Genomic DNA, 19263 nt, shown 5'->3' with positions numbered 1-19263 from the left:
AGTTTCATAACTAAATCAATATAAATGCAAGATAACATTGTATTTCTTTATGCATATACATTCTATTCGAAGCGAAAAGAAGGAAACCACTCCATAAAAAATATGACTCATGCTTAAGACAAGCGGGAACCAGACCCAGTAACCCTCGGTCCATTACAACAACCAAACAGCAGTGACAACCTACAGAGGAACCGAGCACCGAACGTGACTCGAAAACCAAAAACCCACTGACCCTACAGTCATAGCATGAAGCCAAACAGAAGCAACTAACAGACAACGAACGACACTACCCGTGCTCAGTGGGAGGAGTCAAGTGTCCATGCGTTGAAACCCTCGGGCGACCATACCTGCAATGACAAACAAAAAGAACGGAGTGAATGCTGGTAATATCAAAGGAGGAGGACTTCAAAACTGAACAGAGTAATTAAAACAAAAAATACAGTTGGTTTGCTTACCTGACGAAGGCAAGCTGCGGCTGCCATAACTCCACCAAGTTGGCCCTGCTCACAAGGAGCCGAAACGTTAGGTGACTGAATAAAAAGAAACAGACATTGCTAGCATAGAACTAGAAAACTTACCCTAAGAGAGTGGTGGAGGAACTGAAGGAGCTCGTCACCATAGTTCTGTAAAACTCGTGGAGAAGTCAAACTTGGAACCAGAGAACCCTGTGGAGAAGTCAAACTTGGAACTAGAAAACCCTACCAGAATTGACATATCCAGCAAATGACTGTAACGACTAGGAAAAGCACAAGTACCGGAACTGTAGAACAAGTAAGAATGAGCGTAGAGCCATAACAATTGATTACCAGCTCACAACAACAGTCGACACTTGAAAAGCAACCAAGAAGGAGCTGAATCTTACCAGGCTTATGTAACCCTTGCCAGACCAGTGAAAGAGACTGCCAAGACGAAGCGAAGCAGGGGAATCCAACCACAAAACCCACATTGAAGCCGCAAAGAACCACCGAGACCACACAGCATACAGGACTGGGAGAAATGACTGAATGAATAGTTTGGGTGCGAGATTGTGAACACCTGCACCAAGGCGGCTCGGGGAGTCCCAAGGAGGGACAGTTGTCAAGCAAACAGAGACCATCGTACTAATCACCAAACCCATCATTTAATTCAACACCGTTTACAATCGTCTATATAGGTAAAGGAAATCCCCATTTAATTATTACTTGCCTACACACCCGTTGTGGAATACATTGGTGGCGAATCAGGTGGACTGGCCCCATCAAAGTGGATATGTGGAAATGAGAAGAAGGCGAAGTCTATTACAGAACACATTGCATGCATTGATGATATGAACAAAGAAAGAGTCATCACTACTATGAAATTAGTATATTGGATGGTGCAAGAGGATCTACCACTCTCAAAATATGAATCTCTTTCTTTGTTTATAATGTCCTTACACACGCCAAATATGCCAAAGAACAAACATTATACATCATATACAAATCACATGGCTGCAAAATAATTCCTTTTTTCTATATCTCAATATCTTGAAGAGCTACAAATTTCCAAAATGCTAGATAACCCTTTTTTTCATTGATGTTAGATGAAAGTATAGATCGTAGTTTAGAAAAACATCTTATGGTTTATGCCACATTTTTAAACTTAAGAGGATTAGGTCCTCCAATTTCACAGTTTTTAAAGCTCATAAATGTTTGTGATGGAAGAGGGAAAACAACTTATGATGCAATCCAACATTTAATGGAATCAAGGGGCCTTTCAAAAGAAAGCTTGATAGGAGTTTCCACAGATGGTGCTTCTTCAATGGTTGGTAATGAACATGGTTTTATTACTTTCTTGAAGAAATATGTACATAATCTTGTAGGTGTTCATTGCATTGCTCATCGTGAAGCTTTAGCCGCATTAGATGCTTCAAAAAAAATACCTAAATTATTTTTTTTTTAGAAATTAGCAAATAAGATATATTCTTGGGTGCAAAATTCTACGAAAAGAAAGTCAACTTATTGCTCTACATAAACTTATGCAACTTGAAATTCTTCAAGCTTTTGAAATCCATGGAGTTAGATGGCTTTCAAGAGGACAAGTCATTGAAAGACTTCTTGTACTTATGTCTCCCATATTAACATTGTGGAAAAATGAAAGAAAAGACTCATGGTATGATAATGCAAGAATCTTTTCAATACAATTTTGTTTACATATGCTTGCAGATATAATGTGTGAATTAAACAAGTTGAACAAGCAATTCCAAGAAGAGTACATTGATGTCAGCTCTTTAGGGGCAGCCATAGATGTCACAGTAAACACTTTCAAAATGTGGTTTTTAAGAAGCAACACATTTGCAGATGGCACATGTTATTTATCTAAATTTATAGATGCCTCTAAATTTGGCTTTCTATATATTTTTGATAAGGAGGGGCTTGTTCACAAGCATGAATTACGATTTGTAGCAATTCCACATGCATATGTTGATTGTGTTGATATACAAAAACAATCATGGAAACCGTGTATTGAAGGTTCAATAGAAAGTTGCAAACAACTTGCAAAATGTTATGTTCAAGCTCTTGTAGAGAATTTGAATGGAAGATTCCGTGATCTTGCATTTTTCAACTCAACAGGGTTGTTTAGCCCTTGTCATTAATTAGAGGATGTTCATGGCAGAGAACGAAATTCAAAGCATTGGCTCGAAAATATTTTTCAACACTTACAACATCCTTATTATCAAAGTGAAGAAAACAAAACTACATTTGATTTTGAAGCTTGTTTGAAAGAGTTGCATCCATTTTTGACACTCTTCGTGTTAATTGCGAGGGATCATCCATGAAAGATGCATCGAGGATTTTTTATGTTACAGGGTTGCATACAATGTTTCCTAACATGTCAAAATTATGGTAGGCAATACTTACTATTCCTGCAAGTACAGTTGCTTGTGAGAGAGGATTCTCAAGACAAAACATAATAAAGGATGTCCGAAGAACAAAGCTATCATTAGTTGCATTGGATGCCTTGATGCGAGTGTCTTTAATCGGGCTTGATTCATCGATGGTGGAATGAGATATGGTATATGACATCTGGAAAGAAAGAAGAATCTTAAATATTTAAAGTTTTTGCTTTTATTTTTAAGTTCGTAATGGTGGTGTTTTGACAATTACCTCTTTTGGTGAAACTATCCAAAATTTAGTTTGTGTACATGTTAGTATTGAATATACTTTTGGAACATTTACATAGTTCATGCACATTATGTTTTTGGTTTGAAACTTATTTCACAACTATTGTTCTTTTAATGGGATTAACATTGTAGTGACTTAAATGGAAAACATGGTATGTGTGTTTCAATTTCTGTTAAGTGAATTATTTTTGTCAATTTTTTTGCAAAAATATCTACATTCATTATTTTCATGCCACAGTAAATTATGAATATATATTTTTTTCACTTTATAATATTAATTTTTGTTGTTTCTATACATATTTTCCATCTATTTTATCATTATTTCTATCTTTAAAAAAAACGTAGAACATTTCAACAGCCTAGAAAATTTGCAAAAAAGTTTGATCAATAGGTCTCAAAAGAAAGTGTAGCAATGAGACTTGAGTAGATTGATACAAGAGAGAATGAAAAATTTGCAACAATTATGAGTACAATTTGAAATTAGATGAAACTTGTATAAATAAATATTAAAAGTCACATGATGAGCAGTTTAAAAGTAAAGGCGTCATAAAAAAATTCCGTAAAAACTAGAGTCACCCATCAAATTTAACCCCTGGGTTCGATTCTAACTAAAAACTTAAATCATCTACTAATTTTATTAATCTAAGATGGCCGATATTGTGGGAAGGTCAAGTGTGATTCAAATTGCAACAAATGCCATAGCATTAGCGAACGATTTTGTTCTACTATTTTTATTAATCCAAGATGACCGATATTGTAGGAGGGTCAAGTGTGATTCAAATTGCAACAAATGACATGGCATTAGCGAACGATTTTGTTCTCCTCAGACTTAAAATTTTATTCATCTGTTCCAAGCTTCCACCATAGTCGTCGCTGGAAATAAAGCCTCCACCGTTGTGCCCTGGTGAACCTTCAGGAGCAGTTGGGCCATCAAAGCGTCGAATGTTTCTGTGCTCCAAAACATAGATCATCATCCCTCCAGAGATGGAGAACCCCGCTATTAGTAGCCACATTCCAGTGGTGAAAGGTTTCGTAAAAACCCAGCCAAAACTATTGGTATCCTGATGTTTCAATGGAACAACTGCCACTAAACCAGAATCTAAGAAAGTTTGTGCAAACAATAATTCTCGAGAACGTTTTGATGTGATGGTGAAGTCTCCTACCACTGCATCCAGATTCTGAACAACGAAAATAAATAAAGAAAGCATGAAAGATATGAGCATGTTTGGATCCATGCTTGCTCCTATTGATAGTGCCGTAAAAGAATGACAACAATTTAGGCGTCTGCACACAAACAACACGTATACCTTAAGCAAAATTTGGTCAATAATACTATTGAAGCCAATAAAATCGCAATATGGTATTTAATGGATAGAATAATTGAGTGTTTTAATGGAAACTTCAAACACCTTCATGCAAAATCCCCCAATGATAAATTTTGTCCTGTTCTTTTCTACTGACACAAATTCCATGAATGCCTTCTTCCAAGGCACACGCACTTTTAATATTCTTGTGGCTAGAGAACTCATCGAAGATGGTTAGCTGTGATTTTGTAGTGCATTTGCATTCTTAAAAAATGTATGCAGGCACATTGTAAACACAATGGAGGCCACAAAAGAGACCAACCCAACGCATTCCATTGGTAGAGTTCACCTGAGCTGAAGTCCAACTACCGTTGTAAGGGGTTTACAAATAAATCCATAAACGCTTGTAATCAAAATTAATGTTCCGAGTGTCCTATTTTTGTGGAAATTAGCAGATTATCAATCATTGACCAACATACTGAGTATTTTTTTCGGAATTGCAGAGGGCAGTTGTCTATTATCAAAATTGTTTGAATGGAAAGCAATGTCAACCTTTCGACTAGTTTAATAATCATATGTCAAAATTATATTTTCGGAAATTATAATTAGAATATAATTAGAAAATATATCGATAGTAAAAAATTTTAATATTAATTGTAAATATAATTTTTAATATTTATCTAAATGTAACACCCCTAACCATAAAACACATCGTTATAAGTAATATAACTAAAATACAAAGTTTTAATAAAAATCCTAAACTATTGTTACCCTATTGCAATGCAATAACACTTGGAATCTACATATCCAAACTTCGTTGTAATTTGTATTAACATTTATTAACTACTGTGAACATATGGTTATTAAATATTTATTAAATTTGACCCAATGGTATGTACTCCTTTGATTAATGCGAGCGATTCTCCATATCTCACATCATAGCTTATGTTGACTTTCCCTGGCCCATCCAGGAGGCCCTTGGTTGGATGGATGCCAACTACGAGAACTCATCCTAATCGCCTACCATTTGTGGTCTGGCGCACAACGCGAGATTAGCGATGATTCAAGGCTGTGTCACGCTTTGAGGGTAAACCCTTTCAACTCAGCGTACAGGTGGTTTCCTTGTTCATTTGCTGGGCATGGCTCTGGGGGTTGCGCTTTGGTTCCTTCTGCGACTTTCCTCTACAACTCATCGAAATCTACCTGTTGTGTAAGGAAGAAGGTTCACCATACATACCTACCTACGGACAAGCTTGTATTGAAGTTGTATGCTGCCACTTGAATCAGGTAAGACCCAGTTAACAGTTTGAAATATGAGTTTGAATTTGGTTCATGGTTTCTACATTTAGTCCTGTTTTCACTGCGTATTTAGTCCTATTATGGTGTCCCTCTAATGATGTTTCGATTCCTACAGGTACCACCTCTAATATGGTATCTGGAGTCTCTGTTGGTGATATGCTCTTGCTTCACCTTCGTGGTCCTGGGTAAGTACTGAGGGTTTTGCATGCATTAATGGTGCAGGTCTTATTTACACAGCTTTTGGTGGTTAGATGACTGTAAAAGGGTATTAACCCCAAGATTTTGGTGTAGGGTGCGCCCAAATGGAAAATGGGTGTGCATCCAGACCTACTCACAGTCATGTGCCAACTAGCACAGGGCCTCCGGGTATGCGGGTTTTGTTTTCCTTGATTGTTGCTAGCTCCTCTTAGCTCGAATGAGGGTTTTGCTCTGAACGAGTTTTCCCATTTGGTTTCTGATTAAATTATGAACTGTGCTATACACGGCCTCTGTGTTCTGAATGGTGACGGCTCCCTTTTCTTGGGATTACATGGCACACAAATGTAATTGTATCCCTGAGTTCTATTTTGTAAACATTTTAAGCGAACCATTGTTGTTAACAGTTTTGTAAAGTCTTTCTATTAATACAACGAAGAATTCTGTTATGCTTCTATTCAAGTTCCTTTTATCGCTGAGTTTTCTCTCTGAAATTAGTTTGTGGATTGGTGAATCTTTAGTTTATGTTGTCCTCAGAATGTCGTTCCAGGGCGTCCTCTTAGGTTTCCCTCAAAACAAATCTAAGGACCAAGACCACTAGAATAATGTTATTCTTTTTACAAGGAAACCCTGTTTCCCTGAATCTCCCATTTCTGTATAAAGCACTGTGTTTTTTTTAAATCTCTTATCACGTTGGAACAAATTATGGTAATGAATTTCCGCTTACTATTATGATTCCTCGCCAGAGGTCCATCAATTAAATTCCAAAAGTATAACTACTGTAAATACACACTTACCTCTTGCATGGGTATTTGTTAACGTAACTCGTTCTTAAGGTTTTGTTACACTAGGTTATCTGTCATGGTTATAATTGCAGTCACATAAACAAGTTTGGTAAGTTCCTGGCCATATCACACAAATCTAAATGTAATTTCGTGTATTCTTTCTTCCATAACATAAGTAGGAATACCCACCTCGATTCGTTTAGTTTTGCTCTTTTTAGTGATGCTTGGCTAACTCTAGGCATTCTGTTATATGTTCAAGTTTGTTTCTCTTTTCTTAGAATCATTCTATGCTCGGGTTTGGTTGCAGAGTCTTACCCAGATTGTAAATTTAGCTTACAAATTTAATGCATTCAAGTTGAAGATATAGATCCTGTGCATTTGTTCTATTTGTACTATAACATGCATGTTTTCAATAGTTTGTTATCTGCACATTTTTTTAATTAACTTGCATCTAATTTAACTTTCATTTAAGTTAATATACCCCTAAATTTTAGCACTACTTTTTCAATTTGATGCAGGATTAAACAAAACAGTATAAATCCAACTCCAAAATACCTATATCCTAAGCTTTTACACATTATTTAAACAAGATATACTTGCCCAGATTGTACTTATCTACCATGGCGAGACCAATATGTAATCAATGAACCTTTTTCCACCCTCCCTATGAGAACTTGACAATCACGTCTAGGGTTCTCCCCCCAAGCTCCTCTTTCACCCAATCAATTAGTTATTCACATGTAGCAATTTCTGCTTCTTGGCCTCAAGACTCCAAGTCCAGCTAACAATCACTCCTACTCCCTCCAGGGAAGTATTTTTGTTTTCAAAACTTATTCCCATTGAATCCTCCTTCAGCTCAAGGAATTTTCTTCAGAAATAAAAGCCCCCCCCTCCTCTTTCTCTCTTCCTTTTTGTAAAGGAAGAGTAGAGGGAGGGTAACTATTTCTTTAACTAATAACTGATAACTAATAACCGCTGGGTGAAAAAGAGTTACTAAGGTTCATCAGTGATTCTTTTAGAATTCCCATAGAATACCATATCTACCATAATTATTTATTTATTTAATAAAACTATTATTTTTACTGAATCTATTTAATGTCCATTTCCAAAAGTAAAAACAAGAGTTCATTTCCTTATTGTAAAGTAAAAAGATACAAGTAAAAGTAACTTGAAGTTCTGGGATGTCACATCTTCCCCCTCTTAGTGGAACATCGTCCTCGGTGTTCATCTTTCTAGCTATTTCCCAAATAATTCTGGATATGCCTCCTACATAAAAATTTTATCTTCCCAAGTGGCTTCCTCTGGGTTGAAGTGCTTCCGCTACACTTTAACCTGGATGATAGCTCGTTTCCGCAATGTTACTTCTCTCCGATTAAGTATTTGCAAGGGTTCGACTGGTCACAAATATCATTGTTATATAATTGATGTGTACATAATAACCACACTCTAAAGTAAGTAATTTCTGAGTTATGCATACCTATTTATGTATATGTATATATATATATATATATATATATATATATATATATATATATATATATATATATATATATATATATATATAACTCACTTATGTACATTCATGTATTTATATATAGTATCTTTTACCTGAAGCTCTTGCTAATTTATGATATGTCTGGGGTCATATACATAGTTCTTTAAAAGGGAAACATCGAACACATTATGGACCCTAATGTAGCTAGGGAGGGCTAGTTGGTAGGCCACTAGCCCGATTCTATCCAAAATTTGGAATGGGCCACAGAACCGAGGGGCCAACTTAGCGCACTTCCCCCACTTCAACGTACTCCTCTTTGGTTTAATCCGCACATACACATGATTTCCCACCTGAAATTCTCGGTAAGTTCTCTTTTTGTCAGCATACATTTTCTGCTGGTCTTTGGCAGCTTTCAAATTTTGCTAAACCCTCTTCACAGTTTTATCCATTTCCTCCAACATATCTGGTCCTAATATCGCTTTATCCTCTGAAGTATTCCAGTTTGCAAGTATGGTGCATTTCCTTCCATAAAGTACTTCAAAAGGACTCATCTTAAGTGACTCATGATAACTGTTATTGTACGTGAATTCTACTAGATGTAGATATTCTTCCCATCTACCTTGTTTCTGTATCACATACATGTGCAACATATCCTCTACCACTTGATTCACCCACTCAATTTGTCCATCAGTCTGGGGGTGGTATGCAGTGCTGAAGTGGACTTGTGTACCTAACCCGATGAACAGTGCTTTCCAAAAGACAGAAGTGAACTTAACATCCCTCTCAGATATTATGACTTTCAGCATACCATGTAGCCTAAAAATTTCCCTCATGAATATATCAGCTATTTGGGATATTTGATACGTGGATTGACAGGTATGAAATGAGCTATCTTGCTCATCTTATCAACTAATACCATAATTGAGTCATTCTGCCTTTTAGACTGCGGAAATCCCGTTATAAAATCTAAAGTTATAGTATCCCATTTCCATTCTAGAACAGGTAGCGGCTATAATAATCCAGCAGGGTGCTGGTGTTCTGTCTTAACTTTCTAACACCCTAGACATTTAACTAGATACTCAGCAATATCTTTCTTCATTCCAGGCTAGTAGTAGGCTTTCCTGACAGCCGTCAAAAATTTTTGATAGCCCAGGTGAGCAACATAGGGGCTTCTATGAAATTCATCTAACATACTTTGTTTCAGAGACAGTTGGTTAGGTACGTAAATATGGTTTCTGAATAATAATAAATTTTTAGAGTTAATACTATACTCCCCTTGCTTTGCCAAAGCTTGCACAGATTTTACTTGTTGCCATAGATAACTATATTCAGGGCCCTTCTAGGCTACCTCCTTTAATTGATCCACAAAATTAAGTTCATTTTGACTAAACGAGATTTCGTAGAGGTGGTGTAACTTTCTACTTAACACATCTGCCACCCTATTCTCTCTTCCCTTCAAGTGTTTAATTTCAAAGTCAAATTCACTTAAAAATACAATCCATCGAGCTTGGCGTATGTTTAAGGTAGGCTAATTAAAGAAACTGGTTAAGCTACTGTGGTTTGTTTTAAGCAAAAATCTTTTCCCCAATAAATAGTGCCGCCATACTTTTAAGGCGTGCACTACTGCAGTTAACTCCATATCGTGAGTAGAATATTTCTGTTCATGCTCCTTGAGTTTACGGGATCCGTAAGCGATGACCATGTTATTCTACATTAAAACGCCACCCACACCCTCCTTGCATGCGTCTGTGCAAACTATAAAAATCCTCTTCGGTATCTGCAATTTTTAACACTGGAGCTATTGTGAGCACTTGTTTCAACCTATCAAAACTTTCTTGATAGTCTTTTGACCATTTGAAGGTTGTCCCTTTCTTTTGTAGGGAAGTAATTGGATATGCAACCTTGGAGAATCCCCTTATAAATCTTCTATAATAACCAGCAAGTCCCATAAATGAGCGTACATCCATCACATTGGCTGGAATAGGCCAATTCATAATGGTTTTTATTTTCTCTGGATCGACCGCTATACCCTTAGAAGATATGATGTGTCCTAGGTACTGAATATGATCTTTATAGAAATCACACTTGCTAAATTTAGCATAAAGCTAATTTTCCCTTAAGGTTTGCAGTACTATGCGAAGGTGCTCTTTATGCTCATCGATGCTTCTAGAGTATATGAGAATGTCGACAATGAATATAAGAACGAATTTATCCATATAAGAATGGAAAACCCCATTCATCATGCTCATGAAGGTTGTTGGGGCATTAGTAAGACGAAATGGCAAGACTGCAAACTCATACTGGCCATAGCGAGTTCTAAAAGTAGTCTTGAAGATATCTTTGTCTTTAATCCGAATTTGGTGATATCCAGATCTTAAATCAATCTTTGAAAACACCGCTACTCCCTTAACCTGATCGAAGAGGTCATCGATCCAAGGTAAGGGGTATTTATTTTTCACGGTCAACTTGTTCAATTGTCTGAAATCTATACACAGCCACAACGTACCATCCTTCTTTCTTACAAACAGAACTGGAGCTCCCCAAGGAGATACACTGGGTCAGATATATCCTTTATCCAGTAGCTCTTGCAGCTAGATTTTTAATTCAGTTAGCTCAGGAATACTCATTCTATATGGTGCCTTGGATATTAGGGCCGCTCCAGGGACTAGTGCTATGGTAAAGTCAAGACTTCTCTTGGGTAGTAATCCGGGAATATCTTCTGAAAATACATCCTTAAATTCTTATACTGCAGGAATTTCCTCTAGAGCTGACACCTTGTATTTGGGGTTTGTAAATCCCACTTGAACTGCATAGATCTGACAGCCCTTACGCATACATCTAGCCAGTTGATGGGTTGTAACAGATCGCAACTTCACTTCTCTCTTAACCCCCTGAACCTCTACCCTAGCACCATTTTTAGATAGAAAATTAATGGTCTTATCCTTACAGTTTACTAAGGCCCACTGTCGCTCCAGCCAGTCCATGCCTATCAAGACATCGTAGGAGCCTAACGGTAATATATTTAAATCTATGCTAATTTTCTGTTCTGCTAATTTTATTTCACAACCTTCTACTTTTGCACAGACTTTTCTCTTTGCACCGGTAGCTAATTGAACCAACCAAGGGTTCTTAAATTTTGAACTTTTTAGATGACATTCATCTACTATTCTAGGACTAACATAGCTCAAACTAGCACCTAGATCTATTAAAATGGAAATAGGATGATTGAATATTTTACCTTCAAGCTCCACCATTGAAGGTTGATAATCTGCCTGACGATCTTCCAATGCTGCATTGATTCAAGGTACATTTCGTGCTACATCACCCACAGTAGAAGCTTCATGAATATTTGCAACAGGTTCCGCTCTCCCTCTATGAGGATAGTTCTTGTAGTAATGGGGTTCCCCGCAACCCCAACACTATAACGGTGGTTGGGGCACCTGACTGGTTTCCAATTTACTTGATGCCTCACTTTGTCTTACATCACTCGGAGGTTTGTACTTTTGTTGATTTCGATTAACAGGTCCATTTGGTGCTTTACGTCCTGAGAATCTGGTTCTTGGGTTTCTCATATTCTTGTTATTTGTAAAGTTTTTATGTCCCTTCTTACTTGGCCAACTCGTTTGCACTTCACCTTTCTGTCTCATTTGCTGATAGCAGATTCGAGCTTTTCGGACTGCTTCATCCATTATTTTCAGATTGTCAAATTCCAGTCTTTCCTTCATGAAAGCAGGTAGTCTGCTAACAAAACGTTGGACTTTAGCATTTTCTTCTCGGATATAAGGGATGTATCTTAGTAGTGATGTGAATTTTGTTATAAATTCATCCATCATTTGCTGCCCTAGTTTTAAATCATGAAACTCTTTTGCTTTGTCGTCATAGAATCGCTCCGTCAGATATCTATCCTTAAAATGCTTTTGGAATTGCTCCCAGGTAACCTCTTGTTCATTGATCTCTTTGACTATTTTAATCTCCTCCCACCATAGGGTGGCCTTGCCTTGCAACTAATAAATTTCTAGCCTTTCTCTCAAATTTTCATCATATTCATATATTTGAAAAATATTTGTTCATGTTAATAAGCCATTCCTCTGCTACTTCCTCTGTTTCACTGTTATAGTTTCGTGGCTTGATCTTCTTGAATTCTCCCTGAAATTCTATTTTCTGTCTTTTTAATCGCTTTTTGTTGGAACCATTATCTGATTCCTCCTCGTTACCAGTTTTCCCCCTTTTGATTCTTGATGTTGTTCTTGTTGTCTGCATGTTTCTGTTCCATTTTCTTCTCCTTGACTAGGGTCTAGATTTCTCTGGTTCTGTCTATTTCATAAACTTTTCATAATTTTCTCTTGTTCCAAATGGTGTCTCTCATTGTCTGCTCACAGGTTCTGCATTTCTGTTCTTAACTACTGAACTGTTTCGAGTAAGGCAACATTGGTGCCAACATTTGTTTCTCCCAATTGAACCAATACTTCTAGGTTATGTTCGATGCTCCTATGTGCATCAGAATCATTTTTTTATTTTCCAAATCATTCAATGATCTGAAAATCACTCTTGAGTGACCTCAGTTAATTTATTAATGAATGAAGGTATTATAGACTCATGTGCTGGTGTGTGTCTATGTTATTTTAGGCAACAGATCGATCAGATTGCAAAATATACAAACACTGGAAAATAGAAAACAGTAAGGAAAACACAGTAAGCAAATGCAAGAACACAACAATTAATAAGGAGTTCACCCTATTCTCCAAGGCTACATCTCCAGTCTAGCTTTCAGTGGTGGCCTTCTTTTATTGTGTCTTTAAAGCAGAGATTTAGAATGAGGAGCTCAATTTTGAGTCTCCTAAAATAGATAATGCTTGGTAGGGTGGTTCTTGGATTCCCAAGTCACTGGAGTGCAGACTCTTTTCCTTTCCAAGTCTTGAACTCTCTGGTCTTTAATGGGAGGAACCCAACGTGGTGCTCAATTCCTGATAGATCCTCTTAGGGATTGCTTGAACTTCTCAAGCTTTTTGTCTGCTTGATGCTACCTATGGTCAGCTCGGCTCTCTGTTTTCTGCTTCTTACTTTACTATCTTTTCTTCCTTACAATTCCCTCTCTCTCTCTCTCTCTCTCTCTCTCTCTCTCTCTCTCTCTCTCTCTCTCTCTCTCTCTCTCTCTCTCTCTCTCTCTCTCTCTCTCTGTTCTGCTCTCTATTTGTTCATGGCTTAAAGCCATTCTATCTCATGACTGCTCGCTTCCTCTTCCACCCCTTCGGTTCGCCTGCTGCTGTTTGTTTGGAGTTCCCTGCCTCTGTGTCATTGCGAATGTCTCACAGGGAGGTGGCCACTTGTCTTCTCATGAACTGCGCCAGCTCTTTCCTCGACGGATCGGTTTTTCGTTTACTCTGTGGAATGATTCATCCACCAACTCAGTGGTCAAATCAAACGTCAAACTTCTCTATGCTGCTGCTTAATCCCCTATCAAATCTGGTTCCTCCATTGGGAGCAATCTCCACCGTCAGATCTGGAGCCCCCAGATCCTATGACATTCACTCATTTTGCACAGTTGACTTGCTCAACTGTTAGCACGCGATGAGAGGCGATTTTCTCTCTCATCCACTGGACACGTGTCGTGTGCTGAATGGAATCTCTCACTTTCAGCCAAATCTGCTTACCGCCCAAGGATGCCCCTGATATACCGCTGGTTTTGGAGCGTAGGTCTCGCCTTTCGCCTTAGCGCTTTCCCCACGGTTTCCCGGCTTCCCATGCGACTGAGCGCTCAGGGCCTTTCCTTCTTGAGGGGTTTTTCTTAGTGATGCGTGAATCACGCATCAGAAATGGCCTCTGTTTCTCGATTCGGGCTTCCCAAGTGCCAGTTTTGCCTCCTGCGCGGTCTCCATGGGCCTCAGTCAGCGCGCTTTGACCAAGGTCCTCATCGTTCCTTGCTGGGTGCAAACTACCACTATCCAGAGGTCTTCCTGATCGCTCTTTATCCATAAATTCGAAGTCTGTCCTATTTGGATACAGTCATGGCTCTTTGATTATTTTTCATGGATCCAATTCAGATCATTCAACCCATCCTTAGTGTAGTAACCTGAAGCTCTGATACCAATTGTAACACCCTTAACCATAAAACACATTGTTATAAGTAATATAACTAAAATACAAAATTTTAATAAAAATCCTAAACTATTGTTACCCTACCGCAATACAATAGCACTTGGAATTTACATATCCAAACTTCGTTGTAGTTTGTATTAGCATTGCTTAACTGCTGCGAACATATGGTTATTAAATGTTTATTAAATCTAACCCAATGGTATGTACACCTTTGATTAATGCGAGCGATTCTCCGTATCTCACATCATAGCTTGTGTTGACTTTCCCTGGCCCATTCGGGCGGCCCTTGGCTGGATGGCTGCGAGCTGCCAAAACTCATCCTAATCACCTGCCATCTATGGTACGGTGCAAAACGTTGGATTGGCGATGGATTCGAGGCTGTGTCGCACTCCAAGGGTAAACCCTTTCAACCCGGCGTTTAGGTGGTTTCCTTGTTCATTTGCTGGGCATGGCTTTGGGGGTTGCGCTATGGTTCCTTCCACAACTTTCCTCTACAGCTCATTGAAATCTACTTGTTGTGTAAGGAAGAAGGTTCACCATACATACCTACCTATGGAAAAGCTTGTATTGAAGTTGTATGCTGCCAGTCGAATCAGGTAAGACCCAGTTAATAGTTTGAAATTAGTTCACAGTTTCTACATTCAATCCTATTTTCACTAGGTATTTAGTTCTATTATGGTGTCCTGCTAATGATGTTTCGATTCCTGCAGGTGCCGCCTCCAATATGGTGTCTGGAGTCTCTATTGCTGATACGTTCTTGCTTCACCTTCGTAGTCCTAGGTAAGTATTGAGGTTTTTGCATGCATTAATGGTGCAGGTCTTATTTACATAGCTTTTGGTGGTTAGATGACTATCAAAGGGTATTAACCCCAAGATTTTGGTGTAGGGTTTGCCCAAATGGAAAATGGGTGCGGCATCCAGACCTACTCACAGTCATGTGCCAACCAGCATGGGGCCTCCAGGTATGCGGGTTTTGTTTTCCTTGATTGTTGTTGGCTCCTCTTACCTCGAATGAGGGTTTTTCTCTGAACGGGTTTTCCCATTTGGTTTCTGATTAAATTATGAACTGTGTTATACACGGCCTCTGTGGTCTGAATGGTGATGGCTCCCTATTCCTGGGATTACATGGCACATAAATGTAATTTTATCCCTGAGTTCTGTTTTGTAAACATTTTAAGTGAACCATTGTTGTTAACAGTTTTGTAAAGTTTTTCTATTAATAAAATGAAGAATTTTGTTATGCTTCTATTCAAGTTCCTTTTATCGCTGAGTTTTCTCTCTGAAATTAGTTTGTGGATTGGTGAATATTTAGTTTATGTTGTCCTCAGAACGTCGTTCCAGGGCGTCCTCTTAAGTTGCCCTCAGAACAAATATGAAGGACCAAGACTGCTAGAACAATGTTATTCTTTTTATAAGGAAACCTTGTTTCCCTAGATCTCCCATTTATGTATAAATCTCTGTGTTTTTTTTAAATCTCTTATCACATTGGAACAAATTATGGTAATGAATTCCCGCTTACTATTATGATTCCTTGCCAAAGGTCCATTAATTAAATTGTGAAAGTATAACTACTATAAATACACACTTACCTCTCGCATGGGTATTTGTTAACGTAACTCATTCTTAAGGTTCTCTTACGCTAGGTTATCTTTCATGGTTACAATTGCAGTCACATAAACAAGTTTGGTTAGTTCCTAGCCATATCACACAAAATCTGAATGTAATTTCATGTATTCTTTCTTCGATAACATAAGTAGGAATACCCACCTCAATTCATTTAGTTTTGCTCTTTTTAGTGATGCTTGGATAACTCTAGGCATTCTGTTATATGTTCAAGTTTGTTTCTCTTTTCTTAGAATCATTCTATGCTCGGGTTTGGTTGCACAGTCTTACCCAGATTGCTAAATTTGGCATACAGATTTAATGCATTCAAGTTTAAGATATAGATCATGTGCATTCGTTTTATTTGTACTATAACATGCATGTTTTCAACAGTTTGTTATCTGCACATTTTTTTAATTAACTTGCATCTAATTTAACTTTCATTTAAGTTAATTTACCCCTAAATCTTAGCACTACTTTTTCAATCTGATACAGGATTAAACAAAACAGTGTAAATCCAACTCCAAAATACCTATATCCTAAGCTTTTACACATTATTTAAACAAGATGTACTTATCCAGATTGTACTTATCTGCCATGGCGAGACCAATCTGTAATCAATGAATCTATTTCCTCCCTTCCTATGAGAACATGGCAATCATGTCCAGGGTTCTCCCCCCAAACTCCTCTTTCACGCAATCAGTTATTCACATGTAGCAATTTCTGTTGCTTGGCCTCAAGACTCCAGGTCCAACGACCAATCACTCTTACTTCCTCCAGGGAAGTCTTTTTGTTTTCAAAACTTATTCCCACTGAATCCTCCTTCAGCTCAAGGAATTTTCTTCAGAAAGAAAAGCCCCCCGCCCTCCTCCTTCTCTCTTCCTTTTTGTAAAGCAAGAGTAGAGGGAGGGTAACTATTTCTTTAACTAATAATTGATAACTGATAACTGCTGGGTGAAAAAGAGTTACTAAGGTTCATCAGTGATTCTTTTAGAATTCCCATAGAATACCATATCTGCCATAATTATTTATTTATTTAATAAAACTATTATTATTACTGAATCTATTTAATGTCCATTTCCAAAAGTAAAAACAAGAGTTCATTTCCTTACTATAAAGTAAAAACATACAAGTAAAAGTAACTTGAAGTTCTAGGATGTCACACTAAATCATATAGATGCAGTTTAATGTTCAATCTACTGGTTGAGAGAAATCAATTTTTGACCCTAGGTTAACATAATGTGGCTAGTCATCATAGACGTCTAATGATAATGTGGGTATAGATGATAATGTGGGTAGGCATTATAACAATGATGAGAAGTACAAGATAAATAAGTGAGAGATTCAAAAACTAATAAATCAAATGAAAGAAATATACATATGAAATATGAGTAGAGGAAGAGATAATTAAATATTAAAAAACTATTTAACTAGTTTTTTAATAGTAATTTTATAATATTAATAAGAATTAAAATTAAATTAAATTAATAAATTAAAGTGATAATGATTACTTTCCACTAAGATTTATCACAATTTAAAAAAAATTTACTTAAAATTAAAAAAAAAAAACAAAAAAAAATATATATATATATATAGCTCATAATTTTAATTAATAAATTAAAAAATATAATATTAATAATTAAAAAAAAACAAAGAAATATGTATATATTACTCATAATTTTAACTAATAAATAAAAAATATAATATTAATACTTTAAAAAAACAAAGAAAATATAATATTAATAATTTAAAAAAACAAAGAAATATGTATATCTGGTTCATAATTTTAACTAATAAATAAAAAATGTAATATTAATAATTTTCTTTTATATTTTTCATTAGTATATTATTTATAATCTTAATTAATAAATAATAAAATTATAATATTAATTAATAAGTAATAAAAAAGAAGCCGCACCTATTATTCGTCATCTTAAGAATATAGGTAAAAATAAAAACAATCCTTATTAATATTATATTCTTTACTTATGGATTATGAATAATATATATACTTATTTTCTTGGTTTCAAAAATCATTCAAGTCTTTATATTATGAGTTACTTTGAATTAATTTAGTTTTTATTAACATTATTAAATTAATATTAAAAAAAAATATTTTACTATTTTATTTTTTTTATTACTCATTAATATATTTATATTTTTAAGGTGTGATTTTTTTTAATAATTTTAATTTTTTACTATTTATTTAATTTATTAATTTTTGAGTCTTTACTTATTTATCTAGGTGAATCAGATTGAACTTCTCATTGTCATCTTGATAATGAGTCATACTTGACACATCCATTCGACTAACAAAATTGTGATGGATCCGAAGAATCAATTCAAAGCAATCAAAATGCAAACCTACATTTAAAATCCAGGAAAAAAAAGCGCACTTCTATTCATCTTCAAACTTTATAAATCTAAACTTAAATTAAATATATATCATATTATTTACATTTATATAAATTTTACATATTTTTTCAAATTCACTTGATATTTATTAAAAAAACAAGTTTATAATAAGTATTAAGTATTTATATATTTATTAATTACATTTAAATATAAAATTATAACAATTAATCACATAAATCATTTCTCTCTCTATATAGGAATTTTTTTGATTTCCATTTTCTAGAGATGTAATTTTTTCAATATTTAATATGGAATTAGCATGTCACAATTTTTGTAGGCTATATTTTCAACTAAATTACTATCCCTTCTACCTTGGAAACCATACTAGAGAAGATAACTTAAAGAGTCGAAAACTAAAAAAAATTAACTGAGTGACTAGTATTAACAAAGAGCCACTTCCACAAGGGGGGACTATTAGCAATAGAAACAAATAGAAGCTTTATTGAGCTGCAAAGTATGACCCAACGAGAATATCAAAGTAAGAAAAGAGTTCAAGATAATCATGACTATAGCCTTGAGGGCCAACTGGAGTAGCCAGTGTTGAGATGAAACTACAGGGAAATAGAGTGAGATGAAACTATAAGGAATTTTAGTATTAAGATGACAACTAGATTGATAAGCTATTCCTAAGCCTTGCATGGTGGAGGATTGCAGAGTTAGTGGAGATGAAACTATAAGGAATTATAGTATCAAGATGACAATGGAGTATCTAGGTTGATAAGTTATTCCTAAACCTTGCATGGTGGAGGAATTGCAGAGTTAGTGGAGAACCCATCTCTAGTATGGCTAGCTAGCCTTGCACATTAAGCATGAGGTCTCTAAGTTTATCTAACATGTGCAAAAGATTGACCTGAGACTCTCTCCTATCAACTAGATTTTTTTCTTAGCAACAACCAATATAAATCAATAATATGCATATAATGATTTTGT

At 36.0% G+C, this 19263-nt stretch overlaps 1 protein-coding gene across 1 annotated transcript in view; it reads right to left on the bottom strand.

Annotated features, from left to right (window-relative positions):
• Positions 1-3918: 3918 nt before the first annotated feature.
• LOC149147309 (glutamate receptor 3.4-like) overlaps positions 3919-19263 on the bottom strand; it is a 36010-nt gene continuing 20665 nt past the window's right edge. The window contains exon 6 of the mRNA XM_089441790.1: positions 3919-4320. Coding sequence (XP_089297916.1) covers positions 3919-4320 — 402 coding nt within the window. The remainder of the gene's footprint in view (positions 4321-19263) is intronic.

The sequence above is a fragment of the Pinus tabuliformis genome, chromosome 9, assembly GCF_031772625.1.
Source record: "Pinus tabuliformis cultivar Carrire ecotype Pingquan chromosome 9, CPIR1, whole genome shotgun sequence".
NCBI classification, from domain to species: Eukaryota; Viridiplantae; Streptophyta; class Pinopsida; order Pinales; family Pinaceae; genus Pinus; species Pinus tabuliformis.
Note: the sequence above shows the minus strand (reverse complement) of the source record. Positions and strands in the feature narration are given on the sequence as shown.